Genomic DNA, 17,402 nt, shown 5'->3' on the forward strand with positions numbered 1-17,402 from the left:
CAAAGCATCCACAAACCACATCACACAAGTGCCATGACATGACATCCCTGACGACACACCAACTCTCCAATGTTTTGGTCATGTCTGTCAAATCCCCTGACATGCACCTTCCACGTAAATCCTCCCAAATACCTACTCTCACTTAAAAGCTGCCGCCAGGGTCAAGAGGACACGTCCTCAGGAGGAGAGGAAAGGAAAAGGGAGCGTTGCGGGAAGGAATCCACACCCCACCTCATTACCTCCCAGCCTCTGGCATGTAACAGCCACTTGCTGCAAAACACCGTCATGCACAAAGTCTGTCCCGCCCCTCAGGGACCAGCATAAAAGCCGGCCCAGCACCTCTCTCCCTCACACACTCTCCCTCACACACTCTCCTCCATCGTCAACAAGGTGAGTCTGAACCCCCTTCCCCTTCTTCCCCTGACCTACCTCATCCGGCTCTTCCAGCATACTGCGCCCCCAGCCTCAGCAGCCCTGATGCCTCCCCACTGCCACGCTCCCCACAGCCCTACAGTACAACTCCATGCTCCCTCACCCTCCTGCAACATTGACCCTCGCAACCCCATGCCCCTACGCTTTGTCAACACCCTCTCTTCCAGGGACCCTCCACACCACACACATGGCCTGCTACGACCTCTGCCGCCCCTGCGGACCCACCCCGCTGGCTAACAGCTGCAACGAGCCCTGTGTCAGGCAGTGCGAGGAGTCCCGCGTCGTCATCCAGCCTCCCGCCGTGCTGGTCACCCTGCCAGGACCCATCCTCAGCTCCTTCCCACAGAACACCGCTGTTGGATCCTCCTCATCGGCTGCCGTGGGCAACATCCTCGGCTCCCAGGGAGTGCCCGTCTCCTCCGGCCGCTTCGGCTACGGCTATGGCTTTGGAGGCCTGGGCTGCTACGGTGGCATAAGGGGCTGCTACCCCTGCTAAGGGCCCCTCACGTGGCACCTCCAGGCTCTTGCTGCCACGTGGACCTGCCCTCCACAGCACTTCCTTTCAAGGCACCAAGCAAGGAAGCAGGGAAGGGGCCAACCCAGCCTGCCTGGGCACACGGCCCACGCACCTCCTCCTCTTCTCCCACTTCCCTCTTTGCATCACCCCTTCTGTTATCTCCAGTACTCAGCGATGCAATCACTTGCTCACAAGCTAAGGACCACCGGGAACCTCTGGCGTGCCACTCCTAATACGGACCTCGAAATCTTGCTTCGCTGGCAAAATGACTCTCACACACAGCACCTCAGCTGACGGTTACGCTACCCGCACTTCAGACTGCTTCCCTTCCACTCGGTGCTCCTGCCTCTTCACTCATTTTTCCATCAATAAAGTTCTCCTGCATCCCAACCTGTGAGGTCTTCTCTTCCTTCTCCTTCCAAGACTCCTCCAACCTCACCCAGCACCAACCCCATGCAGAAGAGGCAGCGGGGTGGGAGGATTAGGGTCACAAGGCCTCCCCTAGGGATAGTACCACCACAGCCAATATCAGGAGTGCCTCTTGCCTGACAGGCACACCAGCACCCTCCCACTCAAAAACACAGATACCCTGCCTGCCTCACCTCCTCTTCCTCGCCAGCAAGCACTACTCGCACAGTCAACAACCCTCAAGACACTCACCTCTGATCAAGTTGGGCAGCTCTTGGGAGTCGAGGGAGGTTCTTGCTGACTCAGATCTAGACAACCTCATTCCAATTTCTAAAAAGAGGTGTGAGAGAAGACCCAGGAAACTCGAGTCCCGTTAGTCTAGCCTCAGCACCTGCAAAAATTATGGAGAAGCTCCCACTGGATGTTGATGAATGCCTTTAAAGGACAGGCAGAAAAATCATCAGGACCAGACAACATGGGTCACTAAGTGAAGGTCCCACCTGACTAATTTCCTATCCTCTTATTATAAGCTCTCTTGTCTACAGGGACGAAGGGAAGGCCGTGGATGTAGTGTTTCAGGATTTTAGTAGGGCTTCTGATCGCGCCCCTCATAGCATCCTTCTGCACCAGTTGGCCAACTGTGAGATGAGCAGGTAGACGCTGCGCTGGGTGAAGGGCTGGCTCAACAGCAAGGCTCAAAGCGGGGGACAGTGAATGCGGTTACTTATGGGCTGCAACCCGTCGCCAGTGGTGTTCCTCAGGGCTCCATTCTAGGACCAATTCTGTTCAAGATCTTTATCAATGCACTGGATGAAGGAGTTGAAGGCACCATTATCAAGTTTGCTGATGGTACCAAAGTGGGAGGTGCTGTTGGCTCTCCTGAGGGACAAGAGGCCTTGCAGAGGGATCTAGAGAGACTGGAGCATTGGGCAACCATCGCTGGCACGAAATTTAACCAGTGCAAATGCCGGCTTCTGCACCTGGCATGGAGTAACACTGGACACAAGGCCAGACTGGGAGAGGAGTGGCTGGAGAGCAGCCCTGCAGGAAGGGGTCTGTGGGTGCTGGCTGACAGCAGGCTCGAGGGGAGTCAGCGGTGTGCCCTGGCAGCCAAGGGGGCAAACCCTACACTGGGGTGCATCAAACACAGCACACCCATCTTCCTGCAGGAGGTGATTATCCCGCTGTACGCAGGATTGCTGTGGCCTCCCCTCAAGTCCTGTGTGCAGTTCTGGGCCCCACCACTTCAGAAGGATGTGAAAGACCTTGAATACATGCAGAGGAGGGCAACAAAGCTGGTGACAGGCTGGAAGGCCCGTCCTGTGAGGGGCGGCTAAGGACAATGGGCTTGTCTACTTTGGAGAAAAGGAGGCTGAGGGAGAACCTCATTGCTCTCTCCAGCTTCCGGAGCAGGAAAAGGGGCGAGGGAGGTGCTGAGTTCTTCTCCGTGGGATCCAGTGACAGGATTTGTGGGAATGCTTCAAAGCCGCATTCAGGTTCCTCAGGTGGTCACAAACCTGATCTCCCCTTACAGTGGGAGGGGCTTTACCCCCCTGGTCCCCATCCTGCGGTCCATATAGTCCAGATGGAGCAGCGAAGACTGAAGTCTTCAGTGAAGTCTTCTTCCAGTGAAGACTGAGGCAGAAATCTGTTGAGTACCTCAGCCTTCTCCTCATCTCTTGATAGATACTAGGTCACCATTCTTGTTCTTTGGGGGGGTACGCTCTCTTTAACCTTCCTTTACTGGTTGACATACTTACAGAATCCCTTCTGGTTATTCTTTGCATCCCTTACCAAATTCAGCTCCAGCCACACCTTGGCCCTCCTGAATCCATCCCTACACAACCGGTCTGTACGGCTGTTTTGTTTCTCTCTGTAGAGTTGCTTCTCTCACATATTCTCGCTCCTCTCCTCTGGCTCCTGTTGCGCAGCAGTTTTTCCACTTTTCAAATATGTTATCCCAGAAGCACTACCACCGTCACTGCTTGTGCCGGCCTTTGCCTGCAGTGGATCCCTCTTAGAGCCAGGCGGCACTGGGTCTATCAGCCATGGGCAAGAGTCCTGTATGCTGTCGCAGAAGCCACCCTGTAGCCCCCAGGCCACTACCAAAACCTTGCAATTGTCATGGTTTAGCCCCAGTCAGCAACTGGTCACCACACAGCCGCTCGCTCACTCCCCCCCGTCACCTCTGGGAAGGGAGACAATTGGAAGAGACACAGTAAGAAATCCCATGGGTTCAGATAAGAACAGTTTAATAATTGTAATAAGACAGTAATGGTAATAGTAATAAAAGAATATCATTCAAAGGAAAGTAACAAGAGAGAAAGAGAGAGGTGAAACCTTGGGAGGATGGGGGAAAAAACCAAAGACCAAGTAATGCAAAGCATACCACCTACCAAACATCACCGCAGGTCCACGAGCTGAGATTGTAGCTGCAACTGGCCATCTTCCCCAGTCAGACTGGGCATGATGTCATATGAGATGGAATATTCCTTTGGTCACTTTGGATCAGCTATCCTGGCAATGCCCCCTCCCCTCTTGGCTTCTTGGGCACCCAGCAGAGCACGAGAGGCTAGAAAAGTCCTTGACTAGAAAAACCACTACCTAGCAACAACTAAAACATCAGTGTCTTATCAACGCTGTTCTTATAGTAAGCGCAAAGAACCGCACTACGCGACTTGCAGTGAGGAATATTAACTCGATCCCAGCTAAAACCATGGTAAAATGCAATCCACATGGCTACAACCTCACAAGCAGAAGGGCCACCAAGACACTCACAGAGCAAACCCAACGGGTAAGGCCACGCCTAAAGACTGCCTTAGCGACATGGTATCATAGCCAGCAGAGACCAAGAGCCATGGAAGGGGCAGCACCTCATGCCTGGCACACCTCAAAGAACAGACCAGCCTTCCACGGCGGTGAGGAAATGGTGCCCCATCTTCACAACGCACCCACAAACCACATCACACAAGTGCCATCACTTGACCTCACTGATGACACCCAACCTCCGCCACGCTTTGGTCATGTCTTCCAAATGCGATGACAAGCACCTTCCATTCGACTCCTACCAAATACTAACTCTCGCTTAAAAGCTGCCGCCAGGGTCAAGAGGACACGTCCTCAGGAGGAGAGGAAAGGAAAAGGGAGCGTTGCGGGAAGGAATCCACACCCCACCTCATTACCTCCCAGCCTCTGGCATGTAACAGCCACTTGCTGCAAAACACCGTCACGCACAAAGTCTGTCCCGCCCCTCAGGGACCAGCATAAAAGCCGGCCCAGCACCTCTCTCCCTCACACACGCTCCTCACACACTCTCCTCCATCGTCAACAAGGTGAGTCTGAACCCCCTTCCCCTCCTTCTCCTGACCCACTTCATCCGGCTCTTCCAGCATGCTCTGCCCCCAGCCTCAGCAGCCCTGATGCCTCCCCACTGCCACGCTCCCCACAGCCCTACAGTACAACTCCACGCTCACTCGCCCTCCTGCAACATTGACCCTCGCACCCCCACGCCCCTACGCTCTCTCAACACCCTCTCTTCCAGGGACCCTCCACACCACACACATGGCCTGCTACGACCTCTGCCGCCCCTGCGGACCCACCCCGCTGGCTAACAGCTGCAACGAGCCCTGTGTCAGGCAGTGCGAGGACTCCCACGTCGTCATCCAGCCCTCCACCGTGCAGGTCACCCTGCCAGGACCCATCCTCAGCTCCTTCCCACAGAACACTGCTGTTGGATCCTCCTCATCGGCTGCCGTGGGCAACATCCTCGGCTCCCAGGGAGTGCCCGTCTCCTCCGGCCGCTTCGGCTACGGCTATGGCTTTGGAGGCCTGGGCTGCTACGGTGGCATAAGGGGCTGCTACCCCTGCTAAGGGCCCCTCACGTGGCACCTCCAGGCTCTTGCTGCCACGTGGACCTGCCCTCCACAGCTCTTCCTCTCAAGGCACCAAGCAAGGAAGCAGGGAAGGGGCCAACCCAGCCTGCCTGACTACATGACCCACACATCTCCTCATCTTGTCCTACTCCCTTTTTTGCATCGCCCCTTCTGTTATCTCCTGTACTCACCGATGCAATCACTTGCTCACAAGATAAGGACCAACGGGGACCTCCGGTGTGCAAGGCTCGAAAATCTTGCTTCTCTGGCAAAATGTCTCTCACACACGGCACTACGGCTGATGGTCGATCTACTTGCACCTCAGACCACTTCCCTTCCACTCGGTGCTCCTGCCTCTTCACTCTCTTTTTTTCCAACAATAAAGTTCTCCTCATCCCAGCCTGAGATGCCTCCTCTTCCCTTCTTCACCCAAGGCTCCTCCAACCTGACCCAGCACAAAACGAGGCCTCAAGTTGCCTTTGGGGTGGGTGGAAAAGGGTCACAAGACCTGTCCTAGGAATTGTGCCAGCTGGCACAAAGATAAGTCTGTACAGGCCGTCACCGTGAGTGAGAAAGGGCCACAAGGCCTCTCCTACGAACACCACAACCAGCAACAGCACAGACTGGCACCTGGGGGCTGCTGGAATATGACATAAGCACTTTACAAGAAGGGCTGGCTGGAGTAGGTCGTCCAGGACCATGGCCACTCACGTGTCCACTATCTCCAAGGATGGAGACTCCAGCAACTCTTCTACTCTTTGACCACCCTCACACTGAAGAAGGCTTGCCTTCTTCGCCCATGGAATTCCACTTGTGCCGTGGGCCTCTTGTCCTGCCACTCATCACAAGCCTCTGGTGCGCAACCCTTCAAGGAATTCTAGAATAGAATCATTAAGGTTGGAAAAGACCTCTAAGATCACCAATTCCAACTGTCAACCCAACACCCCCAGGCCTCCTAAACCATGCCCTGAAGTGCCACGCCTACACTTTTTTTAAACACCTCCAGCGATGGTGACTCCACCACCTCTCTGGGCAGCCTCTTCCAATGCCTGACCACTCTTTCAGTAATACATTTTTCCTAACTTCCCCTTCCTGTCACGCTTGCTCTCCAGACCCTTCCCTGGCTCCATTGCCCTTCTCTGGACAAACCCCAGCACCTCAAGGTCCTTCTTGTCCCACGGAGCCCAAACCTGAGCCCAGCATTCGAGTTGCGGCCTCACCAGTGCCGAGCACAGGGGCACAATCCCTGCCCTGCTCCTGCTGGACACACTATTCCTGACACAAGCCCAGATTATGTTGGCCTTCTTGGTCACCCAGCCACACTGCTGGCTCATGCTCAGACGGCTGTCAGCCAGCACCCCCAGGGCCTTGTCCAACACGCAGCTTTCCAGACACTCTTCCCCAAGCCTGGAGCATTTCATACGGCTCTTGTGACGCAAGTGTAGGACCCAGCACTTGGCCTTGTTAAGCTCATACAGTTGGCCTCGGCGCATTGATCCAGCCTGTCCAGAATCCTCTGCAGAGCCTTCCCACCCTCAAACAGATCAACACTCCCGCCCAACTTGGTGTCGTCTGCAAACTCACTGAGGGCATACGCAATCCTCTCAACCAAATCACTGATAAAGATATTAAACAAGCCTGGCCCCAACACTGAGCCCTGGGGAACCCTGCTCGTGACTGGACGCCAACTGGATTCAGTTCCATTCACCACAACTCTCTGGGCTCGGCCATCCAGACACTTTTTTACCCAGTGAAGAGACCACCTGTCTAAGCCATGAGCCTCCAGCTGCTCTAGGAGGATGCTGTGGGAGACAGGGTCAAAGGCCTCAACAAAGTGCAGGTAGATAACATCCACAGCCTCTCCCTCATCCACTGGGCGGGTCACCTGGTCAAGAAAGAGATCAGGTAGGTCCAGCAAGAGGCTGCTTCCATGAAGCCATGCTGGCTGGGCCTGATCCCTGGTTGTCCTGCACATGCCTGGTGAGCGCACTCAGGATGAACTGCTCCATAATCGTCCCCGTACTGAGGTCAGGTGGCTGGCCAGTAGTTCCCCGCATCCTCCATCAGAGGTTCTGTTTGGAGAACAGGAGGCTGAGGGGCGACCCCATTGCTCTCTACAGCTTCCTGAGGAGGAGAGGGGCACGGGGAGGTGCTGAGCTCTTCTCCCTGGCACCCAGTGAGAGGAATGATGGGAATGCTTCAAAGCCACATCAGGGGACTTTCGGAATTGACATTAGCAAACATTCCTGGGAGGGTGGTCAAACACTCAGACAGGCTTCCTAGAGAGGTGGTCGATGCCGCAAGCCTGTCAGTGCTTAAGAGGCATTTGGACAATGCCCTTAATAACATGCTTTAACTTTTGGTCAGCCCTGAAGTGGTCAGGCAGTTGGGCTAGAGGATCACTCTAGGTCCCTTCCAAGTGGACTCTTCTAGTCCAGGCTAGGCAGCCTATTCTGCTTCCTCAACCCTTTGCCATGCAAGCCTTTGGCATGCAAGCCTTTGGCATGAAGCATCCCCTCAAGGTTTGGCATGAAAGCATCCCCTGCCTGCCTGCCTCTCCCACTATACTTGGGCCTCTCACGGGACTCACCAGCTCTCCCAGAGCTCACCAGCCAGGCGCCCGCGCTGCAGCCTTCCCTCACCACAGCCAGCTGCTCCCTCAGCACCCTCAGCCATCAGCCAATCAGGACGCAGCTAACAACCTGCCCACCGGGGGTGCCTAACAGCCTGCCAATCGGGCGGCGGCTGACAGGCGCCAGCTGCTGCAGCAGATCCTGGAAGTTTCCAGAAGGCTCCTGTCAGGACCCCAAAATCAACATGTCGGGCACAAGAAATCAAACATCTTCACCAAACAGCCCCCAGAACCACTGCTGGGAGGGGCGGGGGCTGAATGAGGGGCTGAATGACTAGAAATGCTGCTGACAACCGAACCAAAGGCCTCAGGCAAAAGCAGTTGGCGCACTTGGAGGGGTCAGGTGGAGGGAAAATGCCCTGATCTTATAACTAAAACATTGTCATCAATATGTACATCAAGAAGGCACCCTGCCCATCTTGCCCATGCTGTGGGGTGCCAGGGACACATGGGCAGGGTCCACTTTCATGGTCCCCCTTTGCTGTTGTCCCCAGCCCAACCACCTCCAGACCTTGGCACACCATCTTCTCTCACAAAGTGGAGCCAGGAACCACCCACACAGTGTTCCTGTCCCCATCCCCAGTTGGTGCCAGGACCCTGGACAACCAAGGTGCCCAGGTCACCTTGCTGTGGGGTCCTCAGCTGACCCAATGCTGGACTAGGGCTGCACTCTCTGCCTGGCTGCACAGTCCCCATTCCGCCTACATGGGAGCCCCTAGCCCATGGCCTCACCTTGCTATGGGGTCCCCAGATGATCCCTGCCAGGGAATCCCCATGCCACCATCCCCTCTGCGCTGCAGGGTCCCACAGTGCACGTGGTCTCCAGGCCACCATCCTCCCTGCCTCAGGGGCCATGCACCACCTCTACAGGGGACCCCAAGTCACCACCCCTCTGCACTGCGCTCACCATCCTCCTCACTGTGGGGACCCTGAGGCACAGCATGGGGCACCGAGCACCGGCCCCACGAACAAGCCTGTCACCCTGCTCAGCTCTGAAGATGGGCCTCAGTGCGGGGATGGCCGGGGCTGGACACCAGATGACTACCAAGATGCTCTGTCACTCCCTTTCCTCAACTGGAATGAAGATGACAAAAGGCTCCTGAGTCAACATAAGGACAGGGAGCGATCACTCAGCAATTACCATCACGGGCAAAACAGACTTGCCTTGGGGAAATTAATGTAGTTTTTTGCTAAAAGTCAGAGTAGAGTAATGACAAGTATAAACAAAACCTAAAACACCTTCCCCACCCCTCCCTTCTTCCAAGATTAACTTTACTCCTAATTTACTCCACCTCTTCCCCCGAGCAGCACAGGGGGATGGGGAATGGGGGTTGTGGTCAGTTCATCACACGGTGGTTCTGCTGCTCCTACTACCTCAGTGGGAGGACACCTCACATGCTTCCCTTTCTCCAGCACAGGGTCCCTCTCATGAAGACAGCCCTCAATTAACTTCTCCAACGTGGATCCTTCCCACAGTGTACAGTTCTTCACAAACCGCTTCGGTATGGATCCGTTCCATGAGACTCAGACCTCCAGGAAGAGAGTGCTCCAGCGTGGGTCTCCCACAGGGTCACAAGCTTTGCCAGCAAACCTGCTCCAGTGTGAGCTCCTCTCTGCACGGGGCCACAGGTCCTGCTAGGAGCCTGCTCCAGCACGGCATTCCCACGGGGTCACAGACTCCATTGGACATGCACCTGCTCCGGTAGGAAGCCTCCAGGGGATGAAGGTGCATCTCTGCTCCACTGTAAATCTCCATGGGCTGCAGGGCAACAGCCTGCCTCACCACGGTCTTCCGCAGGGGCTACAGGTGGATGGATACCTGCCAGTTGGCATTGGCTCTATCGGCCATTGGGGAAGCTTCTAGCAGCTTCTCACAGAAGCCACACTGCACACCCCAGGACACTGCCAAAACCTTGCAATGTAAACACAGTTGACACATCTACAACCTCACAAGCAAGAGGAGCACCAAGGCATACACAGAGCACACAAAAAGGGAAACGCCAGGCCTAAACACACCTTAGTCACCTGGCAGCAAGGCCGGCACGGAGCAAATGCCATGGAAGGGGCAGTGGCTTACCCCCGGCACACCTCAGAAACCAGACTTCCAGGCTTCCAAAGAAATGGGGAGCCCTCTTCACAAAGCATCCACAAACCACATCACACAAGTGCCATGACATGACATCCCTGACGACACACCAACTCTCCAATGTTTTGGTCATGTCTGTCAAATCCCCTGACATGCACCTTCCACGTAAATCCTCCCAAATACCTATTCTCACTTAAAAGCTGCCGCCAGGGTCAAGAGGACACGTCCTCAGGAGGACAGGAAAGGGAAAGGGAGCGTTGCGGGAAGGAATCCACACCCCACCTCATTACCTCCCAGCCTCTGGCATGTAACAGCCACTTGCTGCAAAACACCGTCATGCACAAAGTCTGTCCCGCCCCTCAGGGACCAGCATAAAAGCCGGCCCAGCACCTCTCTCCCTCACACACTCTCCCTCACACACTCTCCTCCATCGTCAACAAGGTGAGTCTGAACCCCCTTCCCCTTCTTCCCCTGACCTACCTCATCCGGCTCTTCCAGCATACTGCGCCCCCAGCCTCAGCAGCCCTGATGCCTCCCCACTGCCACACTCCCCACAGCCCTACAGTACAACTCCATGCTCCCTCACCCTCCTGCAACATTGACCCTCGCACCCCCATGCCCCTACGCTTTGTCAACACCCTCTCTTCCAGGGACCCTCCACACCACACACATGGCCTGCTACGACCTCTGCCACCCCTGCGGACCCACCCCGCTGGCTAACAGCTGCAACGAGCCCTGTGTCAGGCAGTGCGAGGACTCCCACGTCGTCATCCAGCCCTCCACCGTGCAGGTCACCCTGCCAGGACCCATCCTCAGCTCCTTCCCACAGAACACTGCTGTTGGATCCTCCTCATCGGCTGCCGTGGGCAACGTCCTCGGCTCCCAGGGAGTGCCCGTCTCCTCCGGCCGCTTCGGCTACGGCTATGGCTTTGGAGGCCTGGGCTGCTACGGTGGCATAAGGGGCTGCTACCCCTGCTAAGGGCCCCTCACGTGGCACCTCCAGGCTCTTGCTGCCACGTGGACCTGCCCTCCACAGCTCTTCCTCTCAAGGCACCAAGCAAGGAAGCAGGGAAGGGGCCAACCCAGCCTGCCTGGGCACACGGCCCACGCACCTCCTCCTCTTCTCCCACTTCCCTCTTTGCATCGCCCCTTCTGTTATCTCCAGTACTCAGCGATGCAACCACTTGCTCACAAGCTAAGGACCACCGGGAACCTCTGGCGTGCCACTCCTAATACGGACCTCGAAATCTTGCTTCGCTGGCAAAATGACTCTCACACACAGCACCTCAGCTGACGGTTACGCTACCTGCACTTCAGACTGCTTCCCTTCCACTCGGTGCTCCTGCCTCTTCACTCATTTTTCCATCAATAAAGTTCTCCTGCATCCCAACCTGTGAGGTCTTCTCTTCCTTCTCCTTCCAAGACTCCTCCAACCTCACCCAGCACCAACCCCATGCAGAAGAGGCAGCGGGGTGGGAGGATTAGGGTCACAAGGCCTCCCCTAGGGATAGTACCACCACAGCCAATATCAGGAGTGCCTCTTGCCTGACAGGCATGCCAGCACCCTCCCACTCAAAAACACAGATACCCTGCCTGCCTCACCTCCTCTTCCTCACCAGCAAGCACTACTCGCACAGTCAACAACCCTCAAGACACTCACCTCTGATCAAGTTGGGCAGCTCTTGGGAGTCGGGGGAGGTTCTTGCTGACTCAGATCTAGACAACCTCATTCCAATTTCTAAAAAGAGGTGTGAGGGAAGACCCAGGAAACTCGAGTCCCGTTAGTCTAGCCTCAGCACCTGCAAAAATTATGGAGAAGCTCCCACTGGATGTTGATGAATGCCTTTAAAGGACAGGCAGAAAAATCATCAGGACCAGACAACATGGGTCACTAAGTGAAGGTCCCACCTGACTAATTTCCTATCCTCTTATTATAAGCTCTCTTGTCTACAGGGACGAAGGGAAGGCCGTGGATGTAGTGTTTCAGGATTTTAGTAGGGCTTCTGATCGCGCCCCTCATAGCATCCTTCTGCACCAGTTGGCCAACTGTGAGATGAGCAGGTAGACGCTGCGCTGGGTGAAGGGCTGGCTCAACAGCAAGGCTCAAAGCGGGGGACAGTGAATGCGGTTACTTATGGGCTGCAACCCGTCGCCAGTGGTGTTCCTCAGGGCTCCATTCTAGGACCAATTCTGTTCAAGATCTTTATCAATGCACTGGATGAAGGAGTTGAAGGCACCATTATCAAGTTTGCTGATGGTACCAAAGTGGGAGGTGCTGTTGGCTCTCCTGAGGGACAAGAGGCCTTGCAGAGGGATCTAGAGAGACTGGAGCATTGGGCAACCATCGCTGGCACGAAATTTAACCAGTGCAAATGCCGGCTTCTGCACCTGGCATGGAGTAACACTGGACACAAGGCCAGACTGGGAGAGGAGTGGCTGGAGAGCAGCCCTGCAGGAAGGGGTCTGTGGGTGCTGGCTGACAGCAGGCTCGAGGGGAGTCAGCGGTGTGCCCTGGCAGCCAAGGGGGCAAACCCTACACTGGGGTGCATCAAACACAGCACACCCATCTTCCTGCAGGAGGTGATTATCCCGCTGTACGCAGGATTGCTGTGGCCTCCCCTCAAGTCCTGTGTGCAGTTCTGGGCCCCACCACTTCAGAAGGATGTGAAAGACCTTGAATACATGCAGAGGAGGGCAACAAAGCTGGTGACAGGCTGGAAGGCCCGTCCTGTGAGGGGCGGCTAAGGACAATGGGCTTGTCTACTTTGGAGAAAAGGAGGCTGAGGGAGAACCTCATTGCTCTCTCCAGCTTCCGGAGCAGGAAAAGGGGCGAGGGAGGTGCTGAGTTCTTCTCCGTGGGATCCAGTGACAGGATTTGTGGGAATGCTTCAAAGCCGCATTCAGGTTCCTCAGGTGGTCACAAACCTGATCTCCCCTTACAGTGGGAGGGGCTTTACCCCCCTGGTCCCCATCCTGCGGTCCATATAGTCCAGATGGAGCAGCGAAGACTGAAGTCTTCAGTGAAGTCTTCTTCCAGTGAAGACTGAGGCAGAAATCTGTTGAGTACCTCAGCCTTCTCCTCATCTCTTGATAGATACTAGGTCACCATTCTTGTTCTTGGGGGGGGTACGCTCTCTTTAACCTTCCTTTACTGGTTGACATACTTACAGAATCCCTTCTGGTTATTCTTTGCATCCCTTACCAAATTCAGCTCCAGCCACACCTTGGCCCTCCTGAATCCATCCCTACACAACCGGTCTGTACGGCTGTTTTGTTTCTCTCTGTAGAGTTGCTTCTCTCACATATTCTCGCTCCTCTCCTCTGGCTCCTGTTGCGCAGCAGTTTTTCCACTTTTCAAATATGTTATCCCAGAAGCACTACCACCGTCACTGCTTGTGCCGGCCTTTGCCTGCAGTGGATCCCTCTTAGAGCCAGGCGGCACTGGGTCTATCAGCCATGGGCAAGAGTCCTGTATGCTGTCGCAGAAGCCACCCTGTAGCCCCCAGGCCACTACCAAAACCTTGCAATTGTCATGGTTTAGCCCCAGTCAGCAACTGGTCACCACACAGCCGCTCGCTCACTCCCCCCCGTCACCTCTGGGAAGGGAGACAATTGGAAGAGACACAGTAAGAAATCCCATGGGTTCAGATAAGAACAGTTTAATAATTGTAATAAGACAGTAATGGTAATAGTAATAAAAGAATATCATTCAAAGGAAAGTAACAAGAGAGAAAGAGAGAGGTGAAACCTTGGGAGGATGGGGGAAAAAACCAAAGACCAAGTAATGCAAAGCATACCACCCACCAAACGTCACCGCAGGTCCACGAGCTGAGATTGTAGCTGCAACTGGCCATCTTCCCCAGTCAGACTGGGCATGATGTCATATGAGATGGAATATTCCTTTGGTCACTTTGGATCAGCTATCCTGGCAATGCCCCCTCCCCTCTTGGCTTCTTGGGCACCCAGCAGAGCACGAGAGGCTAGAAAAGTCCTTGACTAGAAAAACCACTACCTAGCAACAACTAAAACATCAGCGTCTTATCAACGCTGTTCTTATAGTAAGCGCAAAGAACCGCACTACGCGACTTGCAGTGAGGAATATTAACTCGATCCCAGCTAAAACCATGGTAAAATGCAATCCACATGGCTACAACCTCACAAGCAGAAGGGCCACCAAGACACTCACAGAGCAAACCCAACGGGTAAGGCCACGCCTAAAGACTGCCTTAGCGACATGGTATCATAGCCAGCAGAGACCAAGTGCCATGGAAGGGGCAGCACCTCATGCCTGGCACGCCTCAAAGAACAGACCAGCCTTCCACGGCGGTGAGGAAATGGTGCCCCATCTTCACAACGCACCCACAAACCACATCACACAAGTGCCATCACTTGACCTCACTGATGACACCCAACCTCCGCCACGCTTTGGTCATGTCTTCCAAATGCGATGACAAGCACCTTCCATTCGACTCCTACCAAATACTAACTCTCGCTTAAAAGCTGCCGCCAGGGTCAAGAGGACACGTCCTCAGGAGGAGAGGAAAGGAAAAGGGAGCGTTGCGGGAAGGAATCCACACCCCACCTCATTACCTCCCAGCCTCTGGCATGTAACAGCCACTTGCTGCAAAACACCGTCACGCACAAAGTCTGTCCCGCCCCTCAGGGACCAGCATAAAAGCCGGCCCAGCACCTCTCTCCCTCACACACGCTCCTCACACCATCTCCTCCATCGTCAACAAGGTGAGTCTGAACCCCCTTCCCCTCCTTCTCCTGACCCACTTCATCCGGCTCTTCCAGCACGCTCTGCCCCCAACTCAGCAGCCCTGACGCCTCCCCACCGCCACGCTCCCCACAGACACATAACACACCTCCACGGTCACTCGCCCTCCTGCAACATTGACCCTCGCACCCCCACGCCCCCACGCTTTCACAACACCCTCTCTTCCAGGGACCCTCCACACCACACACATGGCCTGCTACGACCTCTGCCGCCCCTGCGGACCCACCCCGCTGGCTAACAGCTGCAACGAGCCCTGTGTCAGGCAGTGCGAGGACTCCCACGTCGTCATCCAGCCCTCCACCGTGCAGGTCACCCTGCCAGGACCCATCCTCAGCTCCTTCCCACAGAACACCGCTGTTGGATCCTCCTCTTCAGCTGCCGTGGGCAACGTCCTCGGCTCCCAGGGAGTGCCTGTCTCCTCCGGCCGATTTGGCTACGGCTATGGCTTTGGAGGCCTGGGCTGCTACGGTGGCATAAGGGGCTGCTACCCCTGCTAAGGGCTCTTCACGTGGCACCTCCGGGCTCTTGGTGACAAGTAGACCTGTCCTCCACAGCTCCTCCTCTCAAGGCACCAAGCAAGGAAGTAGGGAAGGGGCCAACCCAGCCTGCCTGACTACATGACCCACGCACTTCCTCGTCTTGTCCTACTCCCTTTTTTGCATCACCCCTTCTGCTATCTCCTGTACTCACCAATGCAATCACTTGCTCACAAGATAAGGACCACTGGGGACCTCCGGTGTGCAAGGCTCGAAAATCTTGCTTCTCTGGCAAAATGTCTCTCACACACGGCACTACGGCTGATGGTTACATTACCTGCACTTCAGACTGCTTCCCTTCCACTTGGCGCTCCTGCCTTTTCACTCTCTTTTTTTCCAACAATAAAGTTCTCCTCATCCCAGCCTGAGATGCCTCCTCTTCCCTTCTTCACCCAAGGCTCCTCCAACCTGACCCAGCACAAAACCAGGCCTCAAGTTGCCTTTGGGGTGGGTGGAAAAGGGTCACAAGACCTGTCCTAGGAATTGTGCCAGCTGGCACAAAGATAAGTCTGTACAGGCCGTCACCGTGAGTGAGAAAGGGCCACAAGGCCTCTCCTACGAACACCACAACCAGCAACAGCACAGACTGGCACCTGGGGGCTGCTGGAACATGACATAAGCACTTTACAAGACGGGCTGGCTGGAGCAGGTTGTCCAGGACCATGGCCACTCACGTGTCCACTATCTCCAAGGATGGAGACTCCAGCAACTCTTCCACTCTTTGACCACCCTCACACTGAAGAAGGCTTGCCTTCTTTGCCCATGGAATTCCACTTGTGCCGCGGGCCTCTTGTCCTGCCACTCATCACAAGCCTCTGGTGCGCAACCCTTCAAGGAATTCTAGAATAGAATCATTAAGGTTGGAAAAGACCTCTAAGATCACCAATTCCAACTGTCAACCCAACACCCCCAGGCCTCCTAAAGCATGCCCTGAAGTGCCACGCCTACACTTTTTTTAAACACCTCCAGCGATGGTGACTCCACCACCTCTCTGGGCAGCCTCTTCCAATGCCTGACCACTCTTTCAGTAATACATTTTTCCTAACTTCCCCTTCCTGTCATGCTTGTTCTCCAGACCCTTCCCTGGCTCCATTGCCCTTCTCTGGACAAACTCCAGCACCTCAAGGTCCTTCTTGTCCCACGGAGCCCAAACCTGAGCCCAGCATTCGAGTTGCGGCCTCACCAGTGCCGAGCACAGGGGCACAATCCCTGCCCTGCTCCTGCTGGACACACTATTCCTCATACAAGCCCAGATTATGTTGGCCTTCTTGGTCACCCAGCCACACTGCTGGCTCATGCTCAGACGGCTGTCAGCCAGCACCCCCAGGGCCTTCTCCGACACGCAGCTTTCCAGACACTCTTCCCCAAGCCTGGAGCGTTTCATACGGTTCTTGTGACCCAAGTGTAGGACCCAGCACTTGGCCTTGTTAAGCTCATACAGTTGGCCTCGGCGCATTGATCCAGCCTGTCCAGAATCCTCTGCAGAGCCTTCCCACCCTCAAACAGATCAACACTCCCGCCCAACTTGGTGTCGTCTGCAAACTCACTGAGGGCGTACGCAATCCTCTCAACCAAATCACTGATAAAGATATTAAACAAGCCTGGCCCCAACACTGAGCCCTGGGGAACCCTGCTCGTGACTGGACGCCAACTGGATTCAGTTCCATTCACCACAACTCTCTGGGCTCGGCCATCCAGACACTTTTTTACCCAGTGAAGAGACCACCTGTCTAAGCCATGAGCCTCCAGCTGCTCTAGGAGGATGCTGTGGGAGACAGGGTCAAAGGCCTCAACAAAGTGCAGGTAGATAACATCCACAGCCTCTCCCTCATCCACTGGGCGGGTCACCTGGTCAAGAAAGAGATCAGGTAGGTCCAGCAAGAGGCTGCTTCCATGAAGCCATGCTGGCTGGGCCTGATCCCTGGTTGTCCTGCACATGCCTGGTGAGCGCACTCAGGATGAACTGCTCCATAATCGTCCCCGGTACTGAGGTCAGGTGGCTGGCCAGTAGTTCCCCGCATCCTCCATCAGAGGTTCTGTTTGGAGAACAGGAGGCTGAGGGGCGACCCCATTGCTCTCTACAGCTTCCTGAGGAGGAGAGGGGCACGGGGAGGTGCTGAGCTCTTCTCCCTGGCACCC

General features: G+C 55.3%; 4 protein-coding genes across 4 annotated transcripts; all 4 read left to right on the plus strand.

The window, feature by feature from the left end:
- The first annotated feature begins 619 nt into the window (after positions 1-619).
- LOC142054043 (feather keratin-like) lies at positions 620-928 on the plus strand. Its single transcript, XM_075086241.1, has one exon. It carries the CDS (start codon positions 620-622, stop codon positions 926-928), a length of 309 nt encoding a protein of 102 aa, XP_074942342.1.
- A 3,990-nt stretch (positions 929-4,918) lies between these two features.
- LOC142054045 (feather keratin-like) lies at positions 4,919-5,227 on the plus strand. The gene has a single exon (XM_075086242.1). The coding sequence runs from the start codon at positions 4,919-4,921 to the stop codon at positions 5,225-5,227; it is 309 nt and encodes a 102-aa protein (XP_074942343.1).
- Positions 5,228-10,617: 5,390 nt separating this feature from the next.
- LOC142054046 (feather keratin-like) lies at positions 10,618-10,926 on the plus strand. The gene has a single exon (XM_075086243.1). The coding sequence runs from the start codon at positions 10,618-10,620 to the stop codon at positions 10,924-10,926; it is 309 nt and encodes a 102-aa protein (XP_074942344.1).
- Positions 10,927-14,915: 3,989 nt separating this feature from the next.
- Positions 14,916-15,224, plus strand: LOC142054047 (feather keratin-like). The gene has a single exon (XM_075086244.1). It carries the CDS (start codon positions 14,916-14,918, stop codon positions 15,222-15,224), a length of 309 nt encoding a protein of 102 aa, XP_074942345.1.
- The last annotated feature ends 2,178 nt before the right edge of the window (positions 15,225-17,402 follow it).

This window comes from Phalacrocorax aristotelis, chromosome 2 (assembly GCF_949628215.1).
Source record: "Phalacrocorax aristotelis chromosome 2, bGulAri2.1, whole genome shotgun sequence".
NCBI lineage: Eukaryota > Metazoa > Chordata > Aves > Suliformes > Phalacrocoracidae > Phalacrocorax > Phalacrocorax aristotelis.

Excerpts from the sequence above, each read along its gene's own strand:
- LOC142054043 (XM_075086241.1), top strand. The coding sequence starts at position 620 with ATGGCCTGCTACGACCTCTGCCGCCCCTGCGGACCCACCCCGCTGGCT.
- LOC142054045 (XM_075086242.1), top strand. The coding sequence starts at position 4,919 with ATGGCCTGCTACGACCTCTGCCGCCCCTGCGGACCCACCCCGCTGGCT.
- LOC142054046 (XM_075086243.1), top strand. The coding sequence starts at position 10,618 with ATGGCCTGCTACGACCTCTGCCACCCCTGCGGACCCACCCCGCTGGCT.
- LOC142054047 (XM_075086244.1), top strand. The coding sequence starts at position 14,916 with ATGGCCTGCTACGACCTCTGCCGCCCCTGCGGACCCACCCCGCTGGCT.